Below are 21,896 nucleotides of genomic sequence, written 5' to 3' on the forward strand. Positions count from 1 at the left end.
ACGCACTTGACGTTCCTAATAACATAAGTCAATTTCTGTGTCCGTGAAGTCCGTGAGCTTCAAGTGTTCCTTTTAACATAACTCAACTTATGTTTTTTATAACGCCGAAAGATTAATGCGATTCAAGAGGTTGGAAAAGGACGCCACTTAGGTTCAAGCCCGAGCAAGCGAATATGACTTATGTGCTTTAGTCTGCCGATGTATTGATGTAAATTAATAATTTTGGTACAAAGAAAAATTTTTGCATTTTTTTGACTTATGTGCTTTAGTCCGCCGACCCGACATTATTTATGGATGGCTTGCAACCACAGATTGTAATTTCAATCTGTGGATACATTATTGGCACACTTAAGCGCTTATTCCACTTGTCCTATTTAGAAGTCCTAGCTAGGATCCTACATAGGAGACTAATTAGAATCTTCTTATTCCACTTGTCCTTATTTAGTGACTAAATCAGTTGTCATTTTCGAGACAACTGATTTAGTCACTAAATTAGGACAAGAAACCGATCGAAAGAAACGTCAAAACTGTGAGATCGGTTATGAATACACTCAAACTGTCATTTTCAAACGGAGGGCTATCCAAAATCATAGAGTGAACCTCCAATGGATGGCTTGCAACCACAGATTGTAATTTCAATCTGTGGATACATTATTGGCACACTTAAGCGCTTATTCCACTTGTCCTATTTAGAAGTCCTAGCTAGGATCCTACATAGGAGACTAATTAGAAGCTTCTTATTCCACTTGTCTTAATTTAGTGACTAAACCAGTTGTCATTTTGGTCAGACGTCTTGCAGATTTGGATCAAGAAACCGATCGAAAGAAACGTCAAAACTGTAAGATCGGTTATGAATACACTCGAACTGTCATTTTTAAACGGAGGGCTATCCAAAATCATAGAGCGAACCTCCAATGGATGGCTTGCAACCACAGATTGTAATTTCAATCTGTGGATACATTATTGGCACACTTAAGCGCTTATTCCACTTGTCCTATTTAGAAGTCCTAGCTAGGATCCTACATAGGAGACTAATTAGAATCTTCTTATTCCACTTGTCCTAATTTAGTGACTAAATCAGTTGTCATTTTGGTCAGACGTCTTCTTAATGGCTCCAGTTCTATCAAAGCAACAAAAAATTGGTCTTCTCATAGGCTTAGCTGTTGACTCAATGAAAATAAAAATAAATAAAAGGCGAAAAAGATGGTTGAAAGAATTTTTGCTCCACGAAAAATTATGAATTATGAACTTTCTGAACTACTTGGAACCAGCAGACTTAAGAAATTACCTACGAATGAATTCCAGATCTTATAACATAATATAAATTGACTTTAATACAGATTTAGCAGTTCCCACTACAGATAAGAGGTTGAAACCATCTGGCAACACTGATTTAGTCAGAAGCCACATTTTTTCCGATTTAGATTTTTAGGATCCTAGCTAGGACTTCCTAGCTAGGATAAGTGGAATAAGCGCTTAAGACCGCAGTTAGATGGTTAGGTGATGATATTTTTAATTTTAGCATCACACCGAAAGGAATAGTCAGAGAAACTACTGTTTACTTACTCATATTCTTAAATTTTTTTATTTGGAAATCTAACTTTTTAAAGTAAATAAGACTATCACTGCGACGAATTATATTTACAACATCACAATTTCTATAAGTAAAAATAACAGTAGGTAATTATATTATGAAGACAACAATAAATATTATCATTACTTTCGAAGCTACTTAAAAGGTAAATTAATTTTTTAAAAGAAGTATACTTCCTGGCAGGCTGAAAGGTCCAAACCGGGATTTGACGTCGACGGCCCTGACGGCAAAGTAGTACTTGTACCCGGACATGAATTGTGTAAGAGTGCATGCCATCGGTAGAGGCAACGCTTTGACATCCCCTATTTTCTTCCATAGCGAAGTACTCGGGGGTTGTGATGTTTCCTGATATGCGAATAATTGGTAGCTGGCTATTTCCTCGTGGTTTTCTTCTCTGTATCCATCAATTTTCCATGATATTACTATTCCATTTTCTACCTTAGATAATTTGAGTTCGGGCGCAGGAGGCAGCGCTTTCCAGTTCGGTGGCTGGTACTGCTTCATGAGCTCCGGCAACGGCGCGGGGTGTCTATGAGCTATTCTTGGTCGGATTTGCCCGGGACCATTCGGTCCAACTTTCACATTAGGAGGCGGTAACCTAGGTCGTCCAGGTCCTAAAATTAAAATTAATGTTATGAGTTCAAATCCATCTTATACAATAAATAATAATAATAAATCTTTATTTGCAAGTAACAAAATAATTACCTGCTGACACTCCGGTCACAGATTTCAACATGATGTGTTGTCCAGGTCTTATATTTTGAGCCTGTTGACCACTTATCGGTATGTAAACCTTTCTGGGACTCGTCATAGGTAGAGACGGTCGCGGCGCTAGCAGCGACTGCGGGGGAACACATCTTACGGAGGAGTTGAAGTTGCGAGTGATAACCTTAGCCGGCGGTTCGTCGTCCGTTAGATCAACGGTGACATCGTTGCTCTGCTGCATTTTGGTGTGCGTTCTCTTTTCAGGTTTCGGCGCCAATGTTTTTACGCCGTTGGGCACGGGACCAGGTGATTTCATATTATTTGGCTGTGGAGATGAGTTCTGAGTCGGTTTCGTGCCGGTGCTCACGGCGGGCACTAACCGAGGTACTGGTATATTTTGTTGCTGCGGTTGCCGAGGTGGAGTTTTTGTGTTGCTGACATTGGGACTAGCTGCCGGTTTATTTTGCGTTTTGTTAGGTGTAGACGTCGGTGTAATTTGCTTGGTAGGAGTACTGTTTTGCAACATTTGTGTCGTCACCTGCCGTTTGCGCGAAACTTTCTCCGTCATGAGAACCTGCATACCTACGGAGCGGGTTATTTTCAAAGGGGTTATCGGGGCTTCGGAGTTCTTTTTCTGTTCTTCTTGTATTGATTTTAAAACAACTTGCAAATCACGATTCTGTTTTGCTAAATTCTTGGCTTTTACCTTGTGGTCTTCAAAATTTTGAGATAATATTTTCAATTGTGATTTAAGCTCCCCCAAATTGCTTCTATCGAAAACGGCTTCAGCTATTGTTAAAATGCAAAAATCTTCTAGCTCTTCACGGGTCATTTCACCTAAATTTTTTTTGAAAGATTTGAGCGCGGTGGAGGATAACAGTGGGCTTCGTGGAAAAGTTGGTCGTGTTAATACAGATTTAAGTATTTCAGTCCTTGTTTCATTCTTTTTCATTGGTTCTTCTAACACTGAAATAAAAACAAAACCAAATATTAATATTTTGTACCAAATAGGGTGCTATGTTAATAACTATGCAAAGGTCGGAGCAGAGGGCGCTACTAGCATATACATTAAGATACTAGCTGTTGCCCGCGACTTCGTCCGCGTTAGCATAGTAGATCATATCCCAAGTATTATTTAATGCACAAAAATATTCAATGTCCAGAATTGACTTTCTTACGATTTTATTATATAAAGATGTTCCGCGCGGCTTCGCTTGTGTAATTTAGGAATTTCATTTCACGCAACCGTACATTATTCCGCAAAAATAGCCTGTGTCCTTTCACGTGGTCTATTCTTCATGTTTGCCAAATAACATAAAAATTGCTCCAGTACATCTTAAGATAATAAGCAATCTACACTTATATAATATTATATAATTATAATTCTGCAGAGTTTGTTAGTTTGTTTGTTCGTTTGAACGCGCTAATCTCAGGAAGTACTGGTCCGATTTGAAAAATTCTTTCAGTGTTAGATAGCCTATTTATCGAGGAAGGCCATAGGCTGTATTTTATTATTCTACAACTAATAGGAGCGAAGAAATAGAGGAAAATGTGGAAAAAACGGGGGAAATTATATGAAATTGCTTATTATCTTAACATTCTTAAGAACTACTGGAGCAATTTTTATGTTATTTGGCAAACATGAAGAATAGACCACGTTAAGGACATAGGCTATTTTTTTGCGGAAAAATGTACGGTCGCGTGAAATTCCTAAATTACGCAAGCGAAGCCTCGCGAAACATCTATATATAATAAAATCGTGGGAAAGTCAATGCTGTACATTGAATATTTTTGTACAATAAATAATACTTGGGACGTGATCTACTATACTAAGGCGGACGAAGTCGCGGGCAACAGCTAGTCTATACTAATATTATAATTGGGAAGAGTTTGTTTGTTTGTTTGTTTGAACGCGCTAATCTCAGGAACTACTGGTCCGATTTGAAAAATTATTTTACTGTTGGATAGCCCATTTATCCAGGAAGGCTATAGGCTATATTTTATCACGCTAGGTATAATAGGAGCGAAGAAATAGAGGAAAATGTGGAAAAACCGGAGGGAAAAATTTGAAAGGGCTTTTTTGAACGCGCTAATCTCAGGAACTACTGGTCCGATTTGAAAAATTATTTCAGTGTTAGATAGCCCATTGATCGAGGAAGGTTATAAGCTATATTTTATCACGCTAAAACTAATAGGAGCTAAGAAATAGAGGAAAATGTAGAAAAAACGGGGGAAATTATATGAAAGGGCCTATTTGAACGCGCTAATCTCAGGAAATACTTATCCGATGTGAAAAATTCTTTTAGTGTTAGGTAGCCCATTTATCGAGGAAGGCTCAAATAAGAACGTTCAAATAAGCCCTTTCATATAATCTTAGCGTGATAAAATATAGCCTATAGCCTTCCTCGATAAATGGGCTATTTAACAATGAAAGAAATTTTTAAAATCGGACCAGTACTTTCTGAGATTAGCGCGTTCAAACAAACAAACTCTGCAGAGTTATAATATTAGTATAGATAATCCGAACAATATCCGTCATGACTCATGTTGCACACCACACGTCATATCAGAATATCGACAATGTTGTCAAACATCAATGTTTCTGTCAATATTCTGATAAAACTTTTATTCAACGTTTACATGCTGGTGCTTTCGTCTAGCGTCGAAACATTGCAGTAAAATATCCTATTATCAAAATTACATAAATATAATATACTTAATACTAGCTGTCCCGGCAAACGTTGGTTTGCCATATAAAGTATTTCGCCCATATTATTTTATTGAAGTGACTAAATAATTATGGCACCATGGCATCATCCATCGCTATCCCGTCGCACAAACAATGGTCACCGTCAGTCTCAAGTTGTAATAATTTTCTATTATTTATTCAAAAAATGCACCTATCAATATAAAAAGTAGCCAGTAAGCCGATTCTCAGACCTGCTGGATATGCATGTAAAATTTGGTAAAAATAAAAAAATAAAAAGAAACCCCATTAAACAACTTTAAAAAGTAATGAAATTTAAAACTTTAAAAACCAAACAACTTTAAAATTAAGTTTAAATAATTCCTAAGTGTAAAGTAATATTTTAGTCCAGAATTATTGTTGTCACGGTGTGTCGGGGGACCGCCAAGTAAACTACGACAACAGCGACACTACGACAAAATGCATTTTGTGTCGCCAAAATAGTCGCTGATTCTCTCGATTCGGGTCGCGGTAAACTGACCCACTTTGATGTTATGTTAAATCAAACATCTACATTAGCGGTCCCCCGACACACCTTGATAACAATTATGGACTAAAATATTACTTTACACTTATTTTTAACCCCCGACCAAAAAGAGGGGTGTTATAAGTTTGACGTGTCTGTCTGTCTGTCTGTCTGTGGCATCGTAGCATCCAAACGGGTGGACCGATTTTGATCTAGTTTTTTTTTTGTTTGAAAGCTGACATGATCGAGAGTGTTCTTAGCTATAGTTCATCATCATCAGCCTGCTCATTGCAGAAATATCAGGGTTTATCTGGTTCGTGATAGGTCGATTAGCAACTTGCAGTCGTTTGATGGGATTTATATTTTGCATTCTGGTTCGTGACACTTATGAATATATACACATTATTGGAAAGTTGATCTGGTACTGCAGCGTCACCTGGTAATCAATAGGATATCCAACTCCTCACCAACTTAGAGCAGAGGTTTCGCGTTTGGGCTCATTTTAATTGCGACAACCAGTAAGACGTTGATAAACAGTAAATATTTGCATGCTGCTGCTGCAGCATCACCTGGATTCTATAGGAGTCGAGCTCCGTATGAACCCAAAGTGGAGGTTTCATGTTTGGGCTCATATTGACGGCCTCATCCAAGAGGACATATTTTATAGATGGCATTCATTGGGATATGATCCTGTTGATATGAATTATTCTGCACAAGTTTAAAAAGCATAAAATAAAATTAAATTAAGAAATTAAAAAAAAACCCCGCCAAAAACTTTAAAAAGTAATGAAATAATAATATTTACTGACTTTAAGTTTAAATAATTCCTAAGAGTAAAGTAATATTTTAGTCCATAATTATTGTCGAGGTGTGTCGGGGGACCGCTAATGTAGATGTTTGATTTCACATAACATTACAGTTTAAGGGTCCGTTCACAGCGACCCGAATCGAGAGAATCAGCGACTATTACGCCATTATGGCGATACAAAATGCAAGTCGCTGTTGTCGTAGTTTACTTGGCGGTCCCCCGACACACCGTGACAACAATTATGGACTAAAATATTACTTTACTCTTAGCAATTATTTAAACTTAAAGTCAGTAAATATTATTATTTCATTACTTTTTAAAGTTTTTGGCAGGGTTTTTTTTTTAATTTCTTAATTTAATGTATTGTATTGTAGTGTAAATTGTAATCGTTCATATTTTTTGGTAAGTATGTAAATATTTTGAAGTGGATCTTTGTTCAGGAACCTAGGTAATTACTATCTTACGCTGAATAATAATAATTTATTATTTAAATAATATAGTAAATATTCTCGTATGGGAAATGATCTTTGTACTTAAAAGTATTACGTTTGTATGAGAATTGCGATGGCAACCGGACTCTTAAAGTCAGTAAATATTATTTCATTACTTTTTAAAGTTGTTTGGCGGTTTTTTTTAAATTTCTTAATTTAATTTAAATTTATGATGAACAGGATCATATCCCAATGAATACCATCTATAAACATGAAATCTCGACTTTTTGTTCATACGGAGCTCGGCTAGAATTCAGGTGATGCTGCAGCAGCAGCATGCAAATATAATATACTGTTTATCTACGCCTTACTGGTTGTCGCAATTAAAATGAGCCCAAACACGAAACCTCTGCTCTAAGTTGGTGAAGAGTTGGGTATCCTATTGATTACCAGGTGATGCTGCAGCGTTAGGTCAACTTTCCATTTATGTGTATATATTCATAAGTGTCACGAACCAGAGCAAAATATAAAACCCATCAAACATCTGCAAGTTGCTAATCGCGGCCTATCACGAACCAGATAAACCGTGATATTTGAGCAATTAGCAGGCTGATGATGATGAATTATAGCTAAGAACACTCTTGATTATGTCAGCTTACAAACAAAAAAACTAGATCAAAATCGGTCCACCCGTTTGGATGCTACGATGCCACAGACAGACAGACATACAGACACGTCAAACTTATAATACCCCTCTTTTTGGTCGGGGGTTAAAAATCAGTAAAGCCGTTTCGGAGGAGTACGGTAACTTACATTGTAACACGAGAATTTTATATAAAAGACATAGTATTATTGTATAGAATAAAGTAGAATAGAAAATTACCTTTGTCTGGATTTTGTTCAATAATGGATGATGTGCTATTAGCAATTTTTTCATCATCTTTCTTCAATAAAGCTGTTTCTATAACTTTTTTAGTTTCCTCTTTTTCATCTTTCGTAGAAGTTTCATCGTCAATAACCATTATATCGTCGTCTTCCTCGATATTTATGCATTGTTTATCATTGGCTTCTTGCGGTTTAGGCGGCTCTGATTTGGTTTTATCATTTTCTTCTTCATCATCAGACAGGATATCTAGTGTGTTAGATAATTTATAAGTGGATTTCTTTTCAGTTGAGTCCGATATTTTCAATTTAGAATCCTGTGATGTTGAGACATCACTTTTAGCATTTACATCCCCATTTTCTGCAGGTGAAGATTTGTCTGAACTATCTGGTTCTAGTCTACTTTTCAATATATTACTTCCTTTATTGGTTTCTTCTTTTATACTATCACATATATCTTTTTCATCAGCAATGTCTATTATATCTTCATCTATAGTAATGGTTCCACTTTCTTTAAGCTGGTCACTGTCTTCGTTTTTACTGTTTGTGTCCGATTTATTATTTTCTATTGGATTTTCCACAATTGTACTACCTTTTCCTTCGTTTTCTCCGCTATCTGCACTATATTTTTCATCCACGATATCTATAACTTCGCCACTGATAGAACAAGTTGTACTATTATTTTTATCATTTTTATTTTCTACTTTATCATTCATTACTTGACTGCTTTCACAGTCTTGTACTTTGCAATTTTCAATATTATCTAAAACATAATTATCATCTATTTTACTTTCTTCAACAATTTCATTTTTGTCAAACAAAGAAACATCGTCTTTTATGCTATTTTCTTTACAATTCTCTTCATTTTGTTGATGTTGTAGCAGATCTTTTTTAACAGTACTTAAACCATTGTCAGCTGAAGAATTTATTTCTTCTTCGTTGCTATTATCTTCAATTTGTTGGTGTTGTAGCAGGTTTTCTTTGTCAGACAAAGAAACATCGTCTTTTACGCTATTTTCTTTACAATTCTCTTCATTTTGTTGATGTTGTAGCAGATCTTTTTCATCAGTATTTAAACAATTGTCAGCTGAAGAATTTATTTCTTCTTCGTTGCTAGATTTCTCATACTCACATGACTCTTGTTTAATTTTTTTATTGTCTTGTAGCTCTTGTTTAATTTCATCATCTAGCAACTCTTTTTCATCCTCATTTTCATTTATATTTGAAATATTTTCAGCTTTAATTTCTGCAGTTAGTTCTTCGCTCTTATCCGAATCTATGTTCTCTTCACAGCTTTTCTTAAAAGTATCATCTGCTGATGATTTTTCTTCTAAACATTCGTTTTCACCTGAATGCTCCGCCTCTTTTTCGTCCTCATTTTGATTTATATTTGCAATATTTTCATCTTTGATTTCTGCAGTTAGTTCTTCGCTCTTATCCGAATCTATGTTTTCTTCACTGCTTTTCTTAAAAGTCTCATCTGCTGATGATTTTTCTTTTAAACATTCGTTTTCACCTGAATGCTCCGCTGATAATACATTATCTTCAGTCTTTATTTCAATCGTATTTTTATCAATGTCTTCACTTTCTTCCTCAGAAATTAACCTATTTTGATTTTCTGTTTCATCAGTTATTACAGAATTTTTACTTTCTTTAGTCGCATTATCACTTAAGGCCGTACCGTTGGTTTTAACAACATTTTTTTGACTAGATTCTTCTATTATATCTTCTTCGGACTCGTTTTGTGGTGATAGCGAAGAAGTTAAATTACTATCTTTAAGTTCAGTCTTAATTTTTATTTCGCTTTGATTTGTTTCTTCGCCTGAGGACATGTTCTTTTTTGATCCTATGTCATCAATACTTAAAATTAGTTGCATTGTTCAGCATTTCCTCTAGTGTGTTTGGTAAAAACCTGCAATTAAAAGAAATAAAAAATAATAACATAATATCGATATAAAACAGGATTTTGCAACGAGAGCTGTTAGTTATCATTTTGGTACGCTAGGAAAAAAAAAAAAAAAAAGCGATTCGATTGAATGACTAGCGCGTTCATTGAATGATACGGAAGCCCAGTTGGCTCACGGTTAACTTATGAGAAAGTAGCGCTACGGAGACCCATTTTTACCCGACTACGGCGAAGCAAAAAGGAGGGTTAAGATTTTGGCCTGTATGTATGTATGTATGTATGTATGTGGGTATGGATCTTCATCCGTTCCCTCGTAACTTTAAAACTACTTATTCTATTTGGACAAATGAGGTGTCGTTAGAAGCGTCTTGATTGTCCGTTGGTAATAGGCTACATGGCAACACGTTACATTGACTTTTAGCACATTTGAAATATATAAACTTTATTAGCTATTTATCACGGGTTTGCGAGCAATCACCTCATAATTGCAAGAATTCATAAATCACTTCAATGCAATATCTTAGATATACATATGTATTTTAACAAAATCAGGATCGAAGGTAGGAGAGGGGGGTCGTTCGGCCTAAACCCCCCCGTTCCCAACACCACCTCCTGAAAATGTTGTCGCGTCGTTATATAGTCACTATAAAAAGGAGAATCAAAACTCAACACTATATTATAGTGTTGAGTTTTGATTCTCCTTTTTTAGGAACAAAGTTATTTATAATTACATTTTTCCGTTTTTGTATCAAAATCCTAAAGCGGTTCACAGACTACATCTACATAAGTAGTAATAAGTTTCAATAGTAAGTATAGCTCTTATAGTGACATACATCTCCTCCCCTCCCATCGCTCCAACTTCTTTTCCTACTCCTTTACTGTTCATGCAGTCAGATTGTGGAATTCCCTTCCCCATGCCATCCGTGATAGTCCTACTATTACTGTCTTTAAAAGACGCTTGAAAAGAGCACTACCTCAATTCTTAATCCAGCCATGATTATTAAATATACATATAGAATGTATTTATTTATAGTATATATTATAATTTATATAGTTTATGGTATAGTATACATATTGTATTATAATATAGTAAGTATGTTATTATTATTATTTTAATTTAGTTATTTTTTTTTGTACATATAAATACTGTTTATCATAGTAATAATTTAGTTGTATATTTCATTTGTGTTTATCTGTGCACGCCCTATCTGATATTTTCTGATCAAATTTCTCTTCTTAGGTCTGCTGGAAGAAATCTCTTTAGAGATCAGCAGTACCTGTTGTGTCGTCTTTCTTTATAAGTACGAGGGTTGCTATTTATGTATCCGGAACTGGCCACTTACAAGAACAATATTTAAAAAGTAATCACAACATTTGAAAATAGAACTCTTTGGTTGAAGAATACATTTTGTTTCATGTGACTGTCAATTATTTTTCCATTGTGGCGTCATTTTGAAAATTGCGTGTCTTCATTTGCCATGGATTTAACGCGTGAACATTTTCGTGCAATGATTTACTACGATTTTCGGCGTGGGCTAAATCAACAACAGTGCTTTATTCAACTCACTTTTGGAGATGAAGCACCATCAAAAACCACTGTTTATCACTGGTACAGTGAGTTTAATCGTGGGCGGTCTATGCTCACGGATGAAAATAAAGAAGGTCGCCCAAAAACAGCTGTTGTCCCACAAAATATAGATGCTGTGCGGGAACTAATAATGCGTGATCGTCATGTTACATATCGCGAGATAGAGGCGTCCTTAGGCATAAGTATGACGAGCATACATAAGATATTACACGAACATTTGGCTGTAAAAAAAATATGTTCGCGTTGGATTCCGCACAACTTGACAATCGATCAAAAACGGGCTCGTATCGATTGGTGCAAAAAATGATAAAAAAATACAACCGTGGTACGTCAAAAGCCGTTTATAATATCTACACAGGTGATGAATCTTGGATCTATGCATATGACCCCGAAACTAAACAACAGTCAACGGTGTGGGTGTTCCAAGATGAGCCGAAACCAACAAAAGTTACTCGTGCAAAAAGTACTTTGAAGCAAATAGTCGCCTGTTTTTTTGAAATTAATGGACATGTGGCTACAGTGCCATTAGAGAATCGTAAAACGGTTAATTCTGAATGGTATACGACCATTTGTTTACCAGAAGTCTTTGAAGAAATAAGAAAGGACAACCGACAACGCAGAATCATATTACATCACGACAATGCTAGCTGTCACACCTCAGCTGAAACAGCTCAGTTTTTGGAGGGTCAAAAGATCGAATTGACTGGTCATCCGCCGTACAGCCCTGATTTGGCACCTAACGATTCTCTCGAGCTGTCAAACGTAACCAAAATTGGTTTTCATCTGTGTACGTGTACACTTTCACAAGCATGATTGAATATGAATTCTATGAGATTAAATAGTCAACGTGCGGCACGTGCCGACTAGACGTCAAAAAAAAAGAGTGCCGCTGTCATGAATCACACGTCTCTTTTTCCCACGCAGTGTTATGCTCGGGCCACACTAACGAGAAATGCCGTTAATTATCGCGATAATGCTAAAACTTGTTATAGCATTATCGCCTTTATTTAGTGGCATGTAAAGGCGATAATGCTATAACATGTTTTAGAATTAACGCGATTTTCTCGTTAGTGTGGCCCAAACATTACTGATAGTGACATCTCTCTTGCTCAGGCCTTTGTTTCTCTATTCCGCTAGGTTTATTAGCTTTATGGTATTAATATCACCAATGACGTAAACTTTGACAATTTCAATTAATAATTCCAAAAGTGACCGCTTCCGAAAGTAATAGCTGTCTACTCTGATAATAGGTTGGGGAAAAAGATTCTTCGTATTTTAGATAAAAATTCAAAAGGTTTTTTTATAAAGTTTATTTACAATTGACTTATGGTCTATGGATTGTAGATGAATTGACTAAAAAATATTATAGGTGCCATTTTGTTCGATAACTTTTTGCCATCTTGTTGGTAGCTAGGGAGTAGGGACACGATCCCATTGCTATAAAAAGGTTGGAGCTTCTTAGGGGGGTATTACGTTATCATTTATATATGATCATTTCATATATAGGATCTAATATATATGATCATTTGATCATATGTGCATATTACATTATCATATTTCATTGATCCTATTTTACGTCATATGTGGTTTCAATAGCCAATGGAGAGCGCTAACGCTGACAGGTATTGACGTCAGGGTTACTAGATCTCAGAGAATTCGATTTGTCAAAAGACATCGTCATTTTTAATATGGCTTGTTTTTTGTTATTTCAGGAAGATTATCCAAGTATATAATTAGAAAAATAATAACTTTACATTATTTGAAACATATTAACGAACAAGAAATTAAAAACTCTTTTTTATATTAAATAACTGGCAACACCTATTTCTATGACCGTATTGGATCCAATCTCTCAGCAAATGTCAAAAATCTATGATCAAGGAAGAAATTAATCATATGTCTATATTACATTATCCAATATCATTGACTCAATGATCTCGGATCCAATATATATGATAATCTAATATCCCCCTTATGAAAAAACCGCGACAAGTGCTTTTGGCTGTCCTCTTGTGATGTCAACCTGACACTGCCTAAGGGGGATATTAGATTATCATATATATTGGATCCGAGATATACGTGGGAGAGCCATGCTTCGGCACGAATGGGCTGGCTCGACCGGAGAAATACCACGTTCTCACAGAAAACCGGCGTGAAACAGGGCTTGCGCTGTGTTTCGCCGAGTGAGTGAGTTTACCTGAGGCCCAATCCCCTACCCTATTCCCTTTCCTACCCTCCCCTATTCCCTTCCCTTCCCATCCCTACCCTCCCCTATTACCCTATTCCCTCTTCAAAGGCCGGCAACGCACCTGCAGCTCTTCTGATGCTGCGAGTGTCCATGGGCGACGGAAGTTGCTTTCCATCAGGTGACCCGTTTGCTCGTTTGCCCCCTTATTTCATAAAAAATAAAAAAATAATAATATAAAAAAGAGTTTTTAATTTCTTGTTCGTTAATATGTTTCAAATAATGTAATGTAATTATTTTTCTAATTATATACTTGGATAATCTTGCTCAAATAACAAAAAACAAGCCATATTAAAAATGACGATGTCTTCTGACAAATCGAATTCTCTGAGATCTAGTAACCCTGACGTCAATACCTGTCAGCGTTAGCGCTCTCCATTGGCTATTGAAACCACATATGACGTAAAATAGGATCAATGAAATATGATAATGTAATATGCAGATATGATCAAATGATCATATAATACCCCCCTATGGAATTCTGCAGCGTCCTGCAGCAAAAACCTCTACTAACCAAGTTTCAATAGCTCGGTAGCTTCGGTATAGCTCTTATAGTTTCGGAGAAAAGTGTCTGTGACATACGGACGGACAGACAGACAGACAGACATGACAAATCTATAAGGGTTCCGTTTTTTGTCATTTGGCTACGGAACCCTAAAAAGGAGTATGAAATAAATAATACGCGTGGCACTGCCGCGGTAAAGCAGTAGCTTTACCGCGGCAATGCCACACGTATTTTTGCAGTAGCATACTTAGGATTGTATGCAGTAGCATATCACTTTTTTAATCAACTTATTCAATTAGAATTATAGGGGTGTAGACTATTTTTAGAAAAAAAAATATTTTACAGATGTACATTTGTTACAACTAAATATATATATATATATATATATATATATATATATATATATATATATATATATATATATATATATATATATATATATATATATATATATATATATATATATATAAAAAATAAATTATTAAATCTTTTTTAAATTAAAAAAACATAATTTCGTTTTAAAATTTCCCGCTAAAATGCTAAAATTCATCATGGCGTCGTCGCTATGACGTCACGGTCCTCCAAACAACAATAATCTTTCTATGGGTTTGATATCGTCACTGCCACACACAATGTTTTGGAGATCGTGACGTCACACTCTGTGATGGCTGTTTGCGATCACGTGATGTAATGGATTAAATATATAGTTTTCATTATATAAAATACAAAATATTAAGTTATCAATGAGTAAAAATATGACATATTCGGTAATTCTTTGATACAAACTACGAATAATAAAAACTATACTATTCGTAGGATACAAACTTAAAAAAAAATACAATAATTCGTATTGTATTTCGTTTACTGTCTACACCCCTACTAGCAAACGTCTAGTCACACGCACACAAACACTGTGCCGAAGTCTGGCAACGCCGCACGCTGGGACTGATAGGTTTTTTTCATTACGGATTTTTTTGATTCGGTCGCCGCGCTCAAAGCTCGCGATACAAGTTAAGCGATAGCTTAAAAATTGCAAAAATATCAGCTGTGCATTCTGTTACGTACCTACTAATAAAAATTAAGTTACTTATCGAACGGAATTTAAAAAACTGCTTGCCTTTACCTACCATATTGGAAACCGTCAACTGGGAGAGACAAAGATAGCAGACCTCGAATACGATGCGTATTTTTGGTATTAATAAAAAAAAATTTAAAAAGGGGTGAAGATTATGTAAAATAAGGTTGAAGGAATAATTTATAAGTAGATCCCTTTCATACCTTAGGACTTAGGAGTTAGAACCCAGTAGCCTCTCGAAAAAAAACGCCCAAACTCCCACTAGAGGGCGTTACCGTGGCGTTACCACACCCGTTGGGAATGTAAGCTATAGAAGATAGCCGTGATTTGGGGTCAGAGAATATTGATCATAGGTCATGCGCTGTTCGAACCTGCTTTTTACTGGTCCTCCTACCATATTACAATTAAAAAAACACACATTATTGTACAATGTTTCGTCTATAATTATATCTGTCAAGTCTTTTTAGCGTACCGGAGGTATACTAAAACCAAACACTGCAATTTTTTTTTGTGGGGGAAAGAAGGTCAATTACATTACTTTGACTTTTGAAGTTAATAAACTACCTAGTTAAAGTATTTTTTTCTTACTTAATTTTAGAGCACACTAATAATTAAAGACTATTATTATCTAAATAGATTTGTTAGTTTTAATAATTATTACTGACTCAGCCACACATATACATTTTACACACACTCACCCAAAGTGCGACTATATGTATACTGTATAGGTGTGTGCGTATGTGTATGATTGCACGTAGAATATGATCAGGTGCATAATATACATATAATAATACTTATATTCGTGGCAATTGCTCTCTATAGTCTTACAGAGCAATAATTGCTTTTATCACACTGCACAAATAATATACTCGTTTATCGGTCAAATCATAATATGTTTTTGATAATTTAATATAAGTAAGTATATTATATAAATAAGTAATGAAGATTTTTTTTCTGAGGATAATATTATAACTAAGTATATGCAAAAAAAGTGCTACTTTTGTACCTTTACCATTTTTTTTCTTGTTGTCAGGTATGAAAGGTGAATGACCGAATTAGGTAACTATTGACGCGTGCATGAATTTCCTAAAGTAAAAAAAAGTCAGTCCAAGTTAAAATACTAAGAAGAACAGACGTATTATGTTTTAGCCAATTTTAGAAATACAGAATAAACGCGAGCGCCAAGGTCGAATAACCACGACAAAATGGCGGACGAGCGAGCGTAGTGCGCAGCGAGCCAATGTTCTGATTCTGAATGTCAAATTCTGTCGTGTAATATCCCATATGCGGCAGAATTTGACAAGACTAGTTACAAGATTACTTAAGTCTTAGGCCTTAGCGTTGTTTTTAGAAATACCTATTAGTTACATAAGTAGGTACTTACTTAATTATTTTTATAATGACTACAATTTGCAAGACCGTATCAAAAGTAAAAAGTATTTTGGTTAAAACATTTTTGCCAAGGGGATTCAGACTGATTTCGCGCTAAAAATAAATACAAACATGGGTGTCAAAAACCGGAGCCAGTGTTCCGGTTTTTTGTTTTTATTTTGCATTTTTAATTACACAAAAAAATCACCAAAAATCGCAATTTGCATTCATATTTTATGTCATGGACCATGATAGTCACTTTTATCCTGTTATTTAAGACATTATGGGCCTGTTTCACCACTTCCTGATAAGTGACGAATAGGCTATTCAACAATTAACTTGACAGATCAAGTATGGAGAATCTGTCAAAAATGTTGTGAATAGCCTATTCGGCACTATAACAGAAAGTGGTGAAACAAGCCCTAAATAAACATACGAACATAAGTACTTACTTATATATTAATAACCTCCTCCTTTTTGGAAGTCGGTAAAAAAAACAAAGTGAGTGACCCGTTGTTTTTTTAACGTGATACCTATGTATGTTGTGTTTTTAGTAATTTTATAACATAAATACTTTTAAACAGACTAATCATAACCTCAAATAACTTACATAAAATCCAAAATTAATATTATTATCTTCAAACCCATGTTGGTAAGTAAGTACTTATTTCAAAAATATTTTTTGTAAAACATTGTTGACGTATTTAGATATTTGGTTCACTTTGTTAAGTTTTGCAAAATTCGCTAATAACAAAAAAAAAAAACAATAATCGGCAACAAAAAAAAAAACAAAATAAAATCATGCACCATTTTGTTAAGTGTCAAAATTTCTAACTAAATAATTGTCAATATTTACCAAAACACCTAATATTATTAAATAAAAGCCTCTAATAAAATTTGTAAGTATACAAAATATCTAGTATCAAAAGAATATTAAGTTTAATAAAACATACCTATAATAAAAGACGAAAGAATAATAGTAGAAGAACGACCGAGAAGATGTAAAAGTGCGCGACACATGCACTCCGCAACGCGTTCCAAATAACACTGACAGGCAGAAGGACAGAGAAGAAAATGGCCGCCGTAGCGCAGCTGCTAAAAAGAGACTAAGCTCTACAGAGTAACCTATGCCCAGAAATAGCGGCTCTTTATGACGTGATTCACATCGTTACCGGTGCTCGAAAAGGATAAAAATATAAGCTACACATGGGAACGAAAGAGTACGCAACACTTTTCCGTGTGTGATAACGGAGGCGTCGAGTATCTGGCGTGCGTTGCTCTGTGACATAAATTCCAACTTCGGTCTTTATTATTTACAGGTTCATAAACTGTGCTATAATATGACAGCGCAGACTCACTCTCTTACTGGGTGAAGTGATCGTACAAATACATACTTACAAGTTACAAGTTACAACTATTTATTATGTACTTACCTATTTATTATTATTATTAATACTAAAATATTCTTTATCTTTTTGCAACCGCAATCTACGTTTTGGATCTACTTTATAAAAGGTTCAAATGAAAAATAATGAATAAGTAATAATAAAAATATTCCTAATAGCGAATTCAGATAATATTATGAAGAATGGAGATTTTAAATTGAATGTGAAAATAATTAAAAAAAATGTAACCTATCAAAGAGAAAAAAGTAGGTGAGATTTTTGTAGCGTTATGCGACGTTGCCGCTCTTACCGAACGGGGCGCGTCGAGTATTTGACGTAAGTACCGACGAGTTTCACCGACGGAACCCGAAAGATCACGACTGGCGGACGGCGTCGTCATCGCTAAAATAGATATTTTAATTCTTCTATCATTTGACATTTCTGCTGATGCTATCTTTATAGGTATCGATAGCTTCTCTTATATTTTTTCAAACTATCTTCTACATGTCGTGTATGTGTCGTGTCATCTCATTGGCTATTGTGCAAGATGATTCAAGTTCAACAATTAACACCAATATAGGGTCACGTAACTTTTTAACTTGTATTAGATATAATATTTTATGTAGGTAAGTAAGTACTTAATAAAATGAATATTATATTGGATATTATTCATAATAGGTAGGAAAATTTTAATTTAAGTAAGTAATTAATTTTAGATTAAATCTAAAGTTTGATGAGTCAAAGAAATTATAATAGGTACCATTCGCAATCGCTATGTATCGTACGTAAATATACCTAATTGTAATATTATGAATTATGACCAACTATGGTACTATGGATCAATTCCATTTTTAACTCGTACAAAGTTCGCTCCATGTTCCCAATTTCCCCTGTGCCGCACTTCACGATGCTGAGAACTGAGAAGTTTCGGTTCTCCAGTGGTTTCGGATTTATTTTGCCACATACATAACTCTTATGCTAAGGACATAAGAATCATTTTCATTTAAATTCAGAGAGAACTCAAACGGACCAAAGAATCTGTCTACAAAACGGACCTTGTCATATTTTATCATTACTTACAATTTTTTTGATTGTCCGTTTCAATCGAAATTAAATCTTCTATGCCTGTATTAATTGCATTGTTGTTCGACTATGAACATAGAATGTTTACTTGAGAATAATAAAATTATGAACAACAATATTATTCAATATCCCAAGTCCCAACTCTATGGACAGTACTATAACTAGTGTGGCGTAAAGATAGGATAACAATCGGCAGCTCGCTATACAACGCGTAGTGTGTATCGAATCGCGCAAGAGTGACGTTGCTATTGCGACAGAAAACGAGCAACGTATAAAATTGTACCGTTTTGAAACATACTTTGTTAAACCAAAGCTATAGGTAGAGCGTACGAATAATAATTATTGTACCAATACCACACGAATACTTATTTTTTTGTTGGGTGCATAAAGACCACAGTAGTAAAATGTTTAACAACGTTAATATTTGCCTTTCTTTAAGCCTCTTCTTCCGTAAAACATTAGCTGCAGCTAATATTTGACGAGAAGAGAAAAGATGATAGTAACTTTAAGAGAGAGAGATTATTCTGGCGGCTTCTGTACTGAGTTCTTATTTCTGACCCATTCAAATTAGATACTTAAGTAATTTTATTTTCAAACAATGGCAAAAGGTGAGAAGTTCAAAAGAAGTTCAATTCGAGTAAGGGAAACATTTTCTAAATTTTGTTTGTTCGGCACTTGGTTGAAATGCCGAACAAACAAAATATGTAAGTATTATACCGGTCACAATCTTTACGCTTCTACGTCAAATCCCGATAAGGCAACTCGTAATTTACCTACTTAGTTCTTTTTACTTTATCGAAAATTGTATAAAACTTCATTTACAGACTGAAGTGATATTTATCAAATTATCATAGTGCAGTCATGGTTTGTAGTCTAAGGTATTATTGGTCATATACTCAAAAGCAGCGTAGCAGCTATTGTATGTGCATAATTATAAGAATGGCGGAATGGTGATAAAAAGAAACTGAGTGATGATTTGATGAATGACGATGATGACAATGGATAAAAAAGTAAAAAATTAGATCATGAAAATTTTTGTTCAAATGCTTTGATTAATTGAAGACAAGGGAAATAAGTACTGTCTCGTACTATGAATGGACTACAAAACTTCACATATTAAGTCAGTATCTAATTAGGTATAATATTATAGTTCCTTGAACTTGATTCTATCTGTCCTACAGATGAAAATATTTAGGTAAACAGAAGAGCTAATTGGAAGAAGAATGAATAGAGAAGGTACGCAGTACGCTCAACGGGTAATGACTAATGAGTAATGACTAAAGCGAGAATATAAATATAGCTGGTTTTAAAACGAGCGATCGACCGACCACGCTCACTTCTCGAGGGTCGACAACGTCGCAAAATTGTGTTCCAATCGCGCTGCATGAGCAGAATGCGACGTTGCCGCTCTTCCGAAAACCTGAACCTTACTGAACTCAACTGTCATAATACTAACCAAAACGATTAAAGATTATGACCAAGTCAGAAGAACGAGTATTCTGACATGAGTCATGTTTTTCTGACTTCGCCAACAGAATGATCAGCTACAAAAACCTAAAAATGTGGCACGAGTCAGGGCAAAGTATGTCATATCGTATAAAATCTGCGGTGTCATACAAACTAAGTACGATAACCTAATACGATATATTATTTTGTTAAACAAAACTCTTTCTCTTCTTTTTTCTCTCTATTCGCCTTGAGTAAAAAGTGATTAAAAATAAATTTTGCTACATTTTTACTCAGATTTCGTTATTTGAAAGCATAAGGTAAAGAAAAACAATTAAACTCATTTCCTTGAATAATAATAATAAGTACAGGTATTATTGTTAGTAGTGAAATAAGAAGTGACAACAATAGAAAATGAACTTGACAACAAAAATTAGGTCAGAAGAATCGTGTGTTTACTTATACTTTATCCGAAGGTTTATTAAAAATGCAAACAGCTGGATTAAGATCCAGCTGTTTGCATTTTTTGTCAGAATAAAAATGGAGATAAAGTTTGCTACACCCCCTCCTGAAAAAAAATAAACAATAAATTAATATCCTTACCAACTTCTAGATCTTCGTGTGACGTCACTAGCAGTAGAATTATTTTGCAGGAGTTCCAGGTTACCGTATTGTTGACCGTGTTGAAGTTTGCTGTCGAGCAGAAGGTGATCGAATGCACACGCGAGCGCGGGTTTGGCAAGAGACGCCATTTTGTCGAGGGCCGTAACGCCAGTTAGAGCGAGAGGGCGTTACTTGCATCTCTTTCACACTCATTTATAAGTTCGAATTTCGAATTCATCTTCAGCGGATAGTGCGGATACTCTTTGTGACTGTTTTCATTCCGAAATATTCTGTTCTCTTATTCATTATGTAATCACTAGAGAACTTTGATAACAATAGGTAAGTACATCAAACGTAGCGTAGTAGGAGCTGCAATCGACTTACTTGCTAGCCTAATTTAATTGCCTTGTTAAGCTATAAGTAGGTAGGTATCTAATAATCTTCATTAATTAAACGAGGTCCATTAAATACAATTATTTATAAAAGTACACTAAACTTATTTATGGTGTACCTGGTATGTACTACCTACCGTGTATGTAGAATAATTAACTTTCGATATAATATTTCGACGTAAGTAACAATACCTAAATAAAGATTCCTGAAGTTCTATTAACTTCCAATATCAAATATTTCGACTTCTTAAACTTAAATACTTATATTTTATTATATTTGTATATTATGTGCAGCTGGCTATAATTGAGTAGGCCGTAGCAAAAATATTTTTAAGTGACATCTTGTAGGCCCGCTAGTAAAATTTTATGAAGGAAGGCCTGGTTATTGGTTTACAAAAAGTACGATAGATGTCGCTTTTTAAGGTAATGCAGTCAGCTGTAAACTATTTTTAACTATTTTTATTAGTACCTATTTATTTTTATTTAATAATTTAATTTTAAAGTTACTTCTCATAACGCATCTTATATTCAATCTGTTTTTCAAAAATGTCCAAATATCAGGTACCTACACTGTACTGTCTGTAGTCTCTGTACTACGGAGAAGGAACAGAAGAAACAAAACATGTCAAATTTCAAAAATAAACATAACCTCAAATGTTAAGGCA

The 21,896-nt window shown here is 34.8% G+C and overlaps 1 protein-coding gene across 4 annotated transcripts; it reads right to left on the reverse strand.

Annotated features, from left to right (window-relative positions):
* Window positions 1-1,582: 1,582 nt before the first annotated feature.
* Window positions 1,583-20,963, reverse strand: LOC121738476 (activating transcription factor 7-interacting protein 1). 4 transcript variants are annotated; one of them, XM_042130541.1, is made up of 5 exons: window positions 20,840-20,963; window positions 9,149-9,544; window positions 7,634-8,980; window positions 2,300-3,265; window positions 1,583-2,208 (listed from the first exon to the last, which is right to left on the reverse strand). In XM_042130541.1, exons 2-5 carry the CDS (start codon window positions 9,507-9,509, stop codon window positions 1,745-1,747), a joined length of 3,138 nt encoding a protein of 1,045 aa, XP_041986475.1. In that variant the 5' UTR covers window positions 9,510-9,544; window positions 20,840-20,963; the 3' UTR covers window positions 1,583-1,744. The 4 variants fall into 4 exon arrangements, with proteins under 4 accessions (XP_041986475.1, XP_041986476.1, XP_041986473.1 ...); XM_042130542.1 differs by having other exon boundaries at window positions 7,634-8,561; window positions 8,733-9,544; XM_042130539.1 differs by having other exon boundaries at window positions 7,634-9,544.
* Between the last annotated feature and the right edge of the window lie 933 nt (window positions 20,964-21,896).

This window comes from Aricia agestis, chromosome Z, assembly GCF_905147365.1.
Source record: "Aricia agestis chromosome Z, ilAriAges1.1, whole genome shotgun sequence".
NCBI lineage: Eukaryota > Metazoa > Arthropoda > Insecta > Lepidoptera > Lycaenidae > Aricia > Aricia agestis.

Bases quoted from the DNA above. Each gene is read 5' to 3' on its own strand.
- LOC121738476 (XM_042130539.1), bottom strand. From the start codon at position 9,509: ATGCAACTAATTTTAAGTATTGATGACATAGGATCAAAAAAGAACATG. The intron at 3,266-7,633 runs GTAATTTTCTAT...TTTTTATTTCAG, and splicing joins TGAACAAAATCCAGACAAAG to TGTTAGAAGAACCAATGAAA. The intron at 2,209-2,299 runs GTAATTATTTTG...TTTTAATTTTAG, and splicing joins TGTGACCGGAGTGTCAGCAG to GACCTGGACGACCTAGGTTA.